At 46.1% G+C, this 12,799-nt stretch overlaps 1 protein-coding gene across 2 annotated transcripts in view; it reads right to left on the bottom strand.

Moving 5' to 3' along the window:
- The window catches only part of EPHX2 (epoxide hydrolase 2), a 109,247-nt gene that overhangs the window by 55,646 nt on the left and 40,802 nt on the right, over positions 1-12,799 (bottom strand). For both annotated transcript variants that reach the window (XM_067462580.1, XM_067462574.1), the window contains exons 7-10: positions 12,582-12,677; positions 10,513-10,591; positions 6,778-6,812; positions 5,893-5,919 (exon numbers count right to left, since the gene is read on the bottom strand). In XM_067462580.1, the coding sequence (XP_067318681.1) occupies positions 5,893-5,919; positions 6,778-6,812; positions 10,513-10,591; positions 12,582-12,677 (237 nt within the window). The remainder of the gene's footprint in view (positions 1-5,892; positions 5,920-6,777; positions 6,813-10,512; positions 10,592-12,581; positions 12,678-12,799) is intronic.

Below are 12,799 nucleotides of genomic sequence, written 5' to 3'. Positions count from 1 at the left end.
ACACGCTGAAGAGTCCCCCAATTGAAACCCAAAGTGTTTCCTTTAAGCTGAAGATGGAGTGTTCACTTCCTTGGCATAGAATCATAGAATCAAAGAGCTGGAAGAGACCTCCTGGGCCATCCAGTCCAACCCCATTCTGCCAAGAAGCAGGAATGTTGCATTCAAATCACCCCTGACAGATGGCCATCCAGCCTCTGTTTAAAAGCTTCCAAAGAAGGAGCCTCCACCACACTCCCCGGGGCAGAGAGTTCCACTCTCACAGTCAGGAAGTTCTTCCTCGTGTTCAGATGGAATCTCCTCTCTTGTAGTTTGAAGCCATTGTTCCATTGCGTCCTAGTCTCCAGGTGATGCAGAGCATCCCCCCCCCCCCAAGCATTTATAGTTCGCCAAGGGCCAGACAATGGATTCTGCCGCTTCCTGACCCAGCACACATAACTGGGTTCCTGTTTCCTCTCTGTGAATTCTCTGGCTTGTGCACTGGACCCTGGCCCAAAGATCAGGGAAATGTAGTTCTCCAAAGGACATTGCCCCACTCTCCACCATTTGCGGACTCTTTGCGGATCTTTCTGCCTTCTCTGATTGACTTGGTGCCCTAGCGCCACGGACTTCTTCTATGAACTCCAAACCAGCCGCTTGAGAAGCATGGCCCCCGCCTGTGGGTGCATGCCTTCGTGCAAAGAATAATACTTCAGGGACTCTGATGATTGCCTTTATTAATTGCTGTGGGTTTTCTAATAAACTTTGCTGGGACGGGATGGGGATCTTTCCTATGAAGTCTATGAGTTATGAAAGCCTATGAAGAAAATATATATGAAATATGTATAATATGTAATGAAATGTGATGAAATGTACCCTCACCCTTTCCTTGCATTTCCCCTCTTGAACTTTGCCCTACAAAAGAATATGTGACCAGGGGATTACAGTTAAGGAAATTCAATTTCCTTGGAAGGAACTCCATCCATATTGACATAGCATGGAAAATACTGGCAAATCTGTGGCTTTGTTTTTCAGAGTTCAGACAAACAAAAGCCAGAGATTTGATCAGCCAGAAGCCGGAAAACCAGACTGATTGCATCAATCACGGTGTTTGTGCATGCTCCCTTGTGACAAAGGACCCTTTGCCTGCAAGGTTGAAGATCCAGACATCGCCCATAGCCACCCTCTTTTGCCTATACACATCTTTTTCGGGACCCAGGAAATCCTTTGTTCCCCAAGCCGTTTCCCCTGCTGTGGGGAGACAATAGGTGTTCAATCAGCTGGCAAACGCCTCCCAGGCGTTCCGCCCTCCTGTGCTGTCAAACCAGAGCCCGCCTCCCGGCCGCTGATTGGACAATCTCTGGAGGCGCTCTGAGGGCTCTGATTGGCCCTCTGGAGGCAACAGCGGCCGGCGATTGGAGGGAGGGTGGGACCAGCGGCCAAGCCTCCTCCCAGCTGTTCCAGAGCCGGCCAACCAGGACAGAGGGGACTGACAGGAGGCGGGCGGGAGATTCAAGCCAGGATTCCTTTGTTCTGTCTGTATAAATATGCCTGAAAATCACTGTACTGTATGCTTACTTGAGGAAATATCCCTGTAATGCATCCTTTTCAGCTGAATCGCAAAATAAACGCTTCGGTCGCAGATCTCCTCTTCAGCCTTGGTGAGATTGATTTTCAACGTTTTTGCGTCTTTTTGAATTGGCCTCCGCTGGTCGCTTGCCAAGGTCAGAACCCCATTTGCGGTTCTTTGGGTCTCCCCTCGCTGGGAGAACCCCCCAAAAGAGCTCGATATCACAGGGAAGCAGAAAATAAGCTTGCTCCCTCCTCCTCCCTGTGGCTTCCTCTCACATATTTATACATGGCTATCATATCTCTTCTCAGCCTTCTCTTCTTCAGGCTAAACATGCCCAGCTCCTTAAGCCGCTCCTCATAGGGCTTGTTCTCCAGACCCTTGATCATTTAGTCGCCCTCCAGCTTGTCAATATCTCTCTTGAATTGTGGTGCCCAGAATTGGACACAATAGCTTAAAGTGTTTCCTTTAAGGTAAAGATGGATACCTGTTTTTTTCCCGAGTGTTCTGTTCATTTCCTTAGCATTTTTGGAAGGACCAAAAACTTTGCCCTCCAAAGTTGCCCATCCCTGTCCTTATCCATCAACAGGCTTCGCAGCAGCAACCTAAGCAGACATAGAAAAGTTCCCCACTAAGCCAAACACAAGGAGGAAAGAGGGGATAACAACGGCTTCGGAGGAAATCAAGGTCATTGCATGAATTAAACATCTCAAAGCGCTGATATATTGTCCGTTTGCTTCGGTTAATTCCATTACTGCCTCCTCCCCTCGAATAAAGCAGCTGCTTAATCTAATGCTGCTTCAGAGCCTTCACGCCGCCAAGCGCCAAACGTTCACGCCGCTAAACAAATTATTATTTCGGAGAAGCTGCACGAGCAAAATCTCCTTCTCCAGCCGGCGCTGGCCTGAGCAAGAAGGTGAGCAAACAGATGACAACAAGCAGTTTGTTTCCACAACAGGCACCAGATCCAAGGCAGAGGAAAGAGATAAATGGTGGATAATATGGCAAAGAGAGGAAATGGGAAGAAATGTGGACCAAGAGACTAGGACGCAATGGAATAATGGCTTCAAACTACAAGAAAGGAACATGAGGAAGAACTTCCTGACTGTGAGAGCTGTTCAGCAGTGGAACTCTCTGCCCCAGAGTGTGGTGGAGGCTCCTTCTTTGGAGGTTTTTAAACAGAGGCTAGACTTACTTACTTACTTAGGCGATCCCTCGTTGGACGAGTAAGATGGTCTTCCATTATGGGTTTCCTTGTGGGTCCGTATGTGGCTGTGGAGCCCTATTCTTGCTCTGCATCTTCTTCCTCAGTGAGGGCATTGGTTTCCAGGTGGAAGGCGGTCTCAGCCAGGCTTGACGTGCTTTCCTCCTGGCACATTTCTCTCTTTCACCCTCCACTCGTGCCTCCTCGAATTCTGCAGCACTGCTGGTCACAGCTGACCTCCAGCTGGAGCGTTCAAGGGCGAGGGCTTCCCAGTTCTCAGTGTCTATGCCAGAGATTTTAAGCTTGGCTTTGAGCCCATCTTTAAATCTCTTTTCCTGTCCACCAACGTTCCGTTTTCCGTTCTTAAGTTCAGAGTAGAGCAACTGCTTTGGGAGACGGCGGTCAAGCATCCGGACAACGTGGCCGGCCCAGCGGAGTTGATGGTGGAGGACCATCGCTTCAATGCTGGTGGTCTTTGCTTCTTCCAGCACACTGACGTTTGTCCGCTTGTCTTCCCAGGAGATTTGCAGGATTTTCCAGAGGCAGCGCTGATGGAATTGTTCCAGGAGTTGCATGTGACATCTGTAGACAGTCCACGTTTCACAGGCATATAGCAGGGTTGGGAGGACAATAGCTTTATAGACAAGCACCTTGGTATCCCTACGGATACCAATTTGCTTTATATGGGCATTTTAACTATGTTGAGCCATGAAGAATAACAAATGAAATATAACCACAATAATCAGGTCTGAATGGTAGGGAACAACTCGTATGTATAACCCACATTGAAAAGTTTGCAATGGACATCACAACACTGTCGATGCAGTACCGAGAAAGTGGAGCTCCGCAGTCATGCAGGACTTCCAAATCCTATTCTAAACCTTTTGCCAATTTTGTGAACCTTCGAGAGGGAAAAGCCAGAGCTGCTGATGCTGGCATTTCGGCTCCTCGTCCAACGGCCAGCGCTTTCAACTCTCTTTCTCTCTCAGTGATATATTCACTCCATTTTCATAAATCCTGAATCGATCCCTCCCTTCCAATAGGGCAGGCCATCTGAGCTATGGGCCTAATTATATTGTCAAAGCAGATGGATGTCCCCAGAGAGGTTAAGGAAGGAAACAGTTATTTAACAACCAGAGGCCCGGTCAGGCGACCTCTCCCTGGGCTTTCTTCAGAGATGACCGTTTGTCAACCAAAGATGGAGCGGAGGACGCTTTTGGCAGGGAAGGTCACTCACCACAGAATGGGGAATGGGCAGATTTCAAGGAATGAGGCATCTAAACTAGTTCAACATCCTAAATCAAACATCAGTTGCCTTGTTGAAGGCTTTCATGGGTTGCTGTGAGTTTTCCAGGCTGCATGGCCATGTTCCAGCTGCATTCTCTCCTGACATTTTGCCTGCATCTTTGGCTAATGGCAGAGAATCATACAGTTGGGAGAGACCTCGTGGGCCATCCAGTCCAACCCCATTCTGCCAAAATGTAGGAATATTGCATTCAAATCACCCCTGACAGATGGCCATCCAGCCTCTGTTTAAAAGCCTCCAAATAAGGAGCCTCCACCACACTCTGGGGCAGAGAGTTCCACTGCTGAACGGCTCTCACAGTCAGGAAGTTCTTCCTAAAGTTCAGATGGAATCTCCTTTCTTGTAGAATCATAGAATCAAAGAGTTGGAAGAGACCTCGTGGGCCATCCAGTCCAACCCCCTGCCAGGAAGCAGGAATATTGCATTCAAATCACCCTTGACAGATGGCCATCCAGCCTCTGTTTAAAAGCTTCCAAAGAAGGAGCCTCCACCACACTCTGGGGCAGAGAGTTCCACTGCTGAACGGCTCTCACAGTCAGGAGGTTCTTCCTCATGTTCAGATGGAATCTCCTTTCTTGTAGAATAATAGAATCAAAGAGTTGGAAGAGACCTCGTGGGCCATCCAGTCCAACCCCCTGCCAAGAAGCAGGAATATTGCATTCAAATCACCCCTGACAGATGGCCATCCATCCTCTGTTTAAAAGCCTCCAAAGATGGAGCCTCCACCACACTCTGGGGCAGAGAGTTCCACTGCTGAATGGCTCTCAGAGTCAGGAAGTTCTTCCTCATGTTCAGATGGAATCTCCTTTCTTGTAGTTTGAAGCCATTGTTCCATTGCGTCCTAATCTCCAGGGCAGCAGAAAACAAGCTTGTTCCCTCCTCCCTATGACTTGCCCTCACATATTTTCCCTGTCATAGGCAATAAGAGCACCCAAACCTTTGGAGAAGTCTGTTCAACCTTCTCAAAGCTCCCTGCTTGGGCGGTGATGGCACAATCGTCAACATAGATGAAACTCTCTGTCCCTTCTGGCAGTGGCTGGTCATTTGTGCAAATGTTTAACATTGATGGAACAATAATGACGACGATGATAATCATATAGGCAGTAAGCGCACCAAAAGCTTTGGAGAGCTTTTGTTCAACCATCTCAAAGCTCCCTGCTTGAGCAGTGATGGCACGATCATCAGCATAGATGAAGCTCTCTGTCCCTTCTGGCAGGGGCTGATCATCTGTGTAAATGTTGAACACTGATGGAGCAATAATGATGATGATGATATAGGCAGTAAGAGCACCAAAAGCTTTGGAGAGCTTCTATTCAACCATCTCAAAGTTCCCTGCTTGTGTGGTGGTGGCACGATCGTCAGTATACATGAAACTCTCTGTCCCTTCTGGCAGTGGCTGATCATTTGTGCAAATGTTTAACATTGATGGAACAATAATGACGACGACGATGATGATAATATAGGCAGTAAGAGCACCAAAAGCTTTGGACAGCTTATGTTGAACCTTCTCAAAGCTCCCTGCTTGGGTGGTGATGGCATGATCATCAGCATAGATGAAACTCTCTGTCCCTTCTGGCAGTGGCTGATCGTTTGTGTAAATGTTGAACATTGATGGAGCAATGATGATGATGATGATTGTGATGATATAGGCATTAAGAGCACCAAAAGCTTTGGAGAGCTTCTGTTCAACCTTCTCAAAGCTCCCTGTTTGGGTGGTGATGGCACGATCGTCAGCATACATGAAACTCTCTGTCCCTTCTGGCAGTGGCTGATCATTTGTGTAAATGTTAAACATTGATGGAGCAATAATAATAATAATAATATTAAAGGACTCACCATTTTGTCCAAGAAGGTCACCAAATCCTAAAGAAATAAACATAAAATATATGGAAAATTAGTGTACATATATGCACACTATACAAACACACTTAAGTTAACGAAAGTGGTTTTTTACACCATCTAAATGGAAGTTCTTTTAGCAACATCTGATCTGGCAGAATAGTGGCAAAATGGGTTAAACCCTTGTGCCAGCAGGTCTGAAGACCGACATGTCCCGGGTTCGAATCCTGGGAGAGAGAGCTCCCTCTGTCAGCTCTAGCTCCTCCTCGCTTCAAGAGAAGTATACAGCTGCCCCTTGGTATCTACGGATTTTGCATCCACAGATGCAACCATCCACGGCAGGAGCCCCCGATGGCGGGACTGCTGACCCACAGGTCAGAGGATTGAATCCGAGGAGAGAAGGTTGAGCTCCCTCTGTCAGCTCCAGCTCCCTATGTGGTGACATGCAAGAAGCCTCCCACAAGGATGGTAAAACATCAAACATCCGGGCATCCCCTGGGCAACGTCCTTGCAGAAAACTAATTCTCTCACACCAGAAGCGACTTGCAGTTTCTCAAGTCGCTCCTGACATGGAGAAAAGAAAATCTGGAAGAATGCTGAAACAGGACTGGAAAAATACACATATAGCAGCAACTATTCTACTATTATTCAACTAATAGTATGCAAAGGGATCTTGGAACATCTTTGAGGTTGACTGAAGAAGGCAACTCTGAGGGTATTTGCAGACTCCTGTGTCGTATGCCCTTAAAGCTACCTTCTTCGGGGTAAATAAATTACGGAGTGAATTTCATTAGAAACGTCTGTTTGAGATCAATGCGATCGAGCGCATGCCAGAGGTAAGCCAAAAAGGAAAGGAGCCTCTCTCAAAGGCCATGGACTTACCTTGCAGATTTCTTCCTGGGAATATTCTTTTATATCTGCAACACAAAAATGAATCATGAAGCACATTTTTTTTTTGGTGAGCGTAAATTGATTTTTGATGTTCCAAAAGAGGGAATTGGCTTCTCGGTGAGGGCTAGAAGAGGCAAACTTTGCAAGGAAGAGGAATCGGGATGAAAACAATCACATTGTTGGAAGGGAACCCCAAAGGCCATCCAAACCAAGCTCGTTGTGCCATGCAGAAAGAAAATACAAAATCAAAACCCTTCTAACAGATTTCCATCCATCCTTTGCTTATGTTGTGAGTCAGCATTCTGACACCATACCTACTACTAGTAGTAGGAGGAGAAGAAGGAGTGATGCAGAAACAGAGGAGAATCAGCACCAGCTGAAACGCATTCGTGACATCTTTCTGGCTCCCAGTGATGAAGAAGACTTTGCAGGATTCAGGCCAGAGGAGGCTATGGAAGCAGATTACAGGGGAGTGAAGAGAGTGGCTAGTGATTCTGGCAGTGAGAGTGACACTATGTCTAAGAGCCTTAGAGACACAGCAGATACTCCAGTGATAGTGAGGATGAGTTGGAGGAGGCTGTAGACTGGACTCTGGTTCAGAACATTAGAGACATTTGCAATCAAGCAACATCAAGTGATGATTTTGAAGGTTTTAGGGATAATGGGAATGAGAGTACTGATTGGCAGGATCAGGCACTAGAGCAAAGGTGGCAGGCTTGGCGTGGTGTAGATGCTTCAGCTGCGGGAGCAGAATCAGATGCAAGCAATGAATCTCATTCTTCTGATAGTGAATAAAATGAGCACTCTGGGACCTATTCCTTTGCAGACAACAAAGTGTTGTTTCGTGTTGTTCTCTGCCTAATCTTGTTTTGGATTCCCAGTATCCTGTTTTCCCTGCCGTGCTTCGGACCTTGGAACCTTCGCTCGTGAGTGTACATCTGGCTTCTTGACCCTTGGAACTGACTGACTACGCGTTTGCCTACCGGATTTTGCTCCATGCCTTGCAACCCTTAAAGACTGTTTGTTTTGTATTCTGCTCCTAGTTCATCGTATCTCCTGTTATTTCTTGGCTGCAATTCAAGCCTGCTTATCTAGCGTTTTGTGTTCCTGTTTGAAAACATCCTTTGAACTGTTTGCACTGACTTTTAAAGTGCCTTATTAAGTTTGTTTTGCATTAAAATACTACTATTTTGCACCTCAACTGCTGTTTAAGACATTCTGTGTTCTGGGTCACGACAGCTTAAAAACCTCCAGAGGAGGAGACTCCAATCACCTTCCTAGGCATTCTATATTCATTTATTTACAACATTTATATGCCACCCTTCTTACACTGAAGGGGACTCAGAGTGGCTTACAAGATAGATAGATATATACATACAATACATTATATTATTAGCATAGTACAATATCAGTATTATATATTACTATATTGTGCTATACCATTATATTGTAATATTATTATTAATATTACATGCAATATAAAATATATAATTTATTTATTTATCGTGTCATCTGCAACCAGAACATTGTATTACATTTCTAACAGAACAAAACAAACAAACAGATAAGATAAGAAAAAAAAACCCACAAATTTTGCAAACTTGGTAGTTGATTAAATGTCCTTTGACCCGTATCTGGCCACTTGGAGTGCTTCCGGTGTTGCTGCAAGAAGGTCCTCCATTGTGCATGTGGTAGGGCTCAGGTTGCCTTGCAGCAGGTGGTCAGTGGTTTGCTCTTCTCCACACTCGCATGTCGTGGATTCCACTTTGTGGCCCCATTTCTTAAGGTTGGCTCTGCATCTCGTGGTGCCAGAGCGCAGTCTGTTCAGCGCCTTCCAAGTCGCCCAGCCTTCTGTGTGCCCAGGGGGGAGTCTCTCATCTGGTATCACCCACGGATTGAGGGGCTGGGTTTGAGCCTGCCACTTTTGAACTCTCGCTTGCTGAGGTGTTCCAGCGAGTGTATCTGTAGATCTAAGAAAACTATTTCTTGATTTAAGTCGTTGACATGCTGGCTGATACCCAAACAAGGGATGAGCTGGAGATGTCTCTGCCTTGGTCCTTTCACTATTGGCTGCTACTTCCCGGCGGATGTCAGGTGGTGCAATACCGGCTAAGCAGTGTAATTTCTCCAGTGGTGTAGGGCGCAGACACCCCGTGATAATGCGGCATGTCTCATTAAGAGCCACATCCACTGTTTTAGTGTGGTGAGATGTGTTCCACACTGGGCATGCGTACTCAGCAGCAGAGTACTCAGCAGCAGTGAAGATGTCTTCACTGTGTCTGGTTGTGATCCCCAGGTTGTGCCAGTCAGCTTTCATATGATATTGTTTCTAGCACCCACTTTTTGTTTGATGTTCAGGCAGTGCTTCTTGTAGGTCAGAGCACGGTCCAGAGTGACTCCCCGGTATTTGGGTGTGCTGCAATTCTCCAGTGGGATTCCTTCCCAGGTAATCCTCAGAGCTCGGGATGCTTCTCTGTTCTTAAGGTGAAAGGCACATGTCTGTGTTTTGGATGGGTTAGGGATCAGCTGGTTTTCCCTGTAATAGGCAGTAAGAGCACCTAGAGCTTCGGAGAGCTTCTGTTCAACCATCTCAAATATCCTATTATTAGTATTAGTATTATATTGTATTACATTATAATATTATAAATATTATATGTATATTTTATTTATCTATTTATTTATTTTGAGCATTTCTACCCCGCCCTTCTCAACTCCCTAGGGGGGGACTCAGGGCGGCTTCCAGTCGGCACATATTCGATGCCTACATTTAAACACAATAAAATACATATCACAGTAATTATAAATAGTTACAACATTAAATTATTACAGTAAAATCTCATAGAAAAAGCCAGCTTAGTGGCCATCGTTTCGCCGAGTTCCATAATCAGTGAGCCATTCTGCTTATCATAGTCCGTTTCCAAAGCTCATTGTCGTCATTTTCCTTGTCAATCTGCCAGATTACCCAAAGGCCTGGTCCCATATCCAGGTTTTTAACTTCCTTCTGAAAGAGAGGAAGGATGTTGATGACCTAATTTCCCCGGGGAGTGAATTCTACAGGCGAGGGGCCACCACCGAGAAGGCTCTGCTCCTTGTCCCCACCAGTCTCACTTGTGATAAAGGTGAGGCCGAGAGCAGGGCCTCCCCAGAGGATCTTAAACTCCGAGGTGGGACGTAGAAGGAGATACATTCGGATAGGTACGCTGGGCCGGAGCCGTATAGGGTTTTGTAGGTCAAAACCAGCACTTTGAATTGTGCTCAGAACTGGATCGGCAGCCAGTGGAGCTGACATAACAGGGGGGTGGTATGCTCCCTGTATGACGCTCCGGTGAGTAATCTAGCTGCCGCCTGTTGGACTAATTGAAGTTTCCGAACAGTCTTCAAAGGCAACCCCACGTAGAGCGCGTTGCAGTAATCTATTTGGGATGTAACAAGAGCATGGACCACTGTGGCCAGATCAGACTTCCCAACGTTGTTGTGCAATGCAGAGAAATACAAATTCATACCCTCCGAACAGATTCCCACCCAGCCATCCACCTTTGCTTAGAAACCTCCATAGGAGGAGACTCCATCACCTTCCTAGGCATTCTACATTTCACTAGAGTTGTAAGAGAGCCCCAAACAGGAAGATACCATCCAAGCCCTCCCGACAGATAGCCATCCTGTGAGAGAAGGAGGGTCCATGGATTCAAAGGCAAAACTGGGTCTGGATGCCAAACACCGGCTCACCTGGCAGAGCTGTGGAATCGCCGTAGCCTTTCATTTCCAAAGCGATGACACGGAAACCAGCGTCAACCAGTGCGGGAATCTATAGAGGGGAGGGAAACAATAACCTTGAAGGGAGAACAAGAGTTGATTCACATCATGTAGCAACTTCTTTTTGCTCTTTCCCAGGCCTCTCCTCAAGTCAAAAACTCTTTCTCTTCTTTCAAGACTTTTGCAGTCAATACTTGCCATATACGAGGGATTAGAAGGTTCTTCCAAAAGGAATTTTAGGGAGAATGGAACCACTGCTGCCAACATGGATATTACAGAAAAACATACTGTACACACAGGCAGTCCCCAAGTTACAAACAGAAGAGTTTCTGTGGGAACCATACATCAAGGGAACCACTGACCACATAGAGAAGCTGATGAGGAAACAACATACAAACTATATACAAACCCACTAAGAAAATCCAACCAATGCTCCATTCAGCAAAGGACAAGAGGGATACTCTCCCCTCTGCAGGAGTCTACCATATACCATGCAGCTGTGGACAAGTCTACAGAGGGACCACCCAACGCAGCAGCATTGCCCAGAAACAAATCAAGGAACATGAAAGGCACTGCAGACTACTTCAACCTGAGAAATCAGCCATAGCAGAGCACCTGGTGAACCAACCTGGACACAACAGATTATTTGGCTTCAAACTACAATGGCTTCAAACTACAAGAAAGGAGATTCCATCTGAACATGAGGAAGAACTTCCTGACTGTGAGAGCCGTTCAGCAGTGAAACCCTCTGTCCCGGAGTGTGGTGGAGGCTCCTTCTTTGGAAGCTTTTAAATGGGGGCTAGATGGCCATCTGTCAGGGGTGATTTGAATGCAATATTCCTGCTTCTTGGCAGAATGAGGTTGGACTGGATGACCCATGAGGTCTCTTCCAACTCTTTGATTCTATGATTTGAGAACACAGAAATGCTGGACCACTCTCACAACCACCATGTCAGACTACACAGAGAAGCCACTGAAATCCACAAGAAGCATGTGGACAATTTCAACAGAAAGGAAGAAAGGATGAAAATGAACAAAACCTGGCTACCAGTGTTTAAAAACTCTAAAATTATGACAATAAATAAAGAAAAAAAAGGCACAGATTAACACCTCCCAGCAAGAGATTTTCCCAGGCTCAGACAGGCCTTCAAATGCTAATGAAGGTGATCAGCTGAAACATTCACACCTAGCTGCAGCAGGGAAGAGCTCCTTGCCCCACCCCAGCCATTCCACAGATATATAAACCCATTGTCCTATTTCCAACAGACCTCACTACCTCTGAGGATGCTTGCCATAGATGCAGGCGAAACGTCAGGAGAAATGCCTCTAGAACATGGCTCTATAGCCCGAAAAAACCCACAAGAACCTAAAGAAAAAAAACTCAAACATAGGGGAACTCCAGACAAGAAACAATCAGGAACACTTAAACACCTCTCAACAAAGGATTCCCCCAGACAGTAACAAGCCACACCTTAAAAATGTCAGGACATCAAATGCTAATCAAGGTGGACAATTGAAACATTCACACTCCAACAGACAAGAGTTCTTTTTCCTACCATGGACTTTCCACAGATATATAAACCCAATTTTCCTAGTTTGCAACAGACCACACAACCTTTGAGGATGCTTGCCATAGATGCAGGTGAAACGTCAGGAGAGAATGCTTCTAGAACATGGCCATACAGCCAGAAAAACCCACAACAACTCAGTGATTCCAGCCATGAAAGCCTTCAACAATGGATTTCCCTTCCTTCCGATGAATAGATTTCTCTCACTTCCAGTTGCATCACCCCTGTCCTTAAATATGAGCCCTTTGTAAATCTGATGTTTGTAACTCAGGGATGGCCTTTACTCATGTAGAAGTTGATCTCATGCATAAGTCAAGGGCATCTCCTCCTTTTGTCCTGAGAGATGTTTCAGTCTGAAGCTGATCTTCCTGTGCGTTGGTTGTTCTTGTGGAGTTCTTGCTCTTGGTGGATTAAGAGGTATGGAGCCAAAGACTGTTTTTCACAGGCCTCAACAATAGCTAAAATGCGCCTTACCTGATACCTCCAAGAAAGCCATGACTCGGGGAAGCCGTGACAGAGGCAAACCACTGGACCACTGCCCATCTCCACAAAGTGCAGCTGAGTGTGAGGCTAGCGGGGAAAGGGGGAAAGAAAAGCATTGGGTCAGAATCACCATTAAAATGAGCAAACCATATAACTAAGGGTGTGATTTAAACCAGGCACTGGCAAACTTTGGTCCTCCCCAGGTGTTT

The sequence above is a fragment of the Anolis sagrei genome, chromosome 1, assembly GCF_037176765.1.
Source record: "Anolis sagrei isolate rAnoSag1 chromosome 1, rAnoSag1.mat, whole genome shotgun sequence".
Lineage (NCBI taxonomy): Eukaryota > Metazoa > Chordata > Lepidosauria > Squamata > Dactyloidae > Anolis > Anolis sagrei.
The sequence above is the reverse complement of the archived record's forward strand: the minus strand, read 5'-3'. Positions and strand labels throughout refer to the sequence as shown.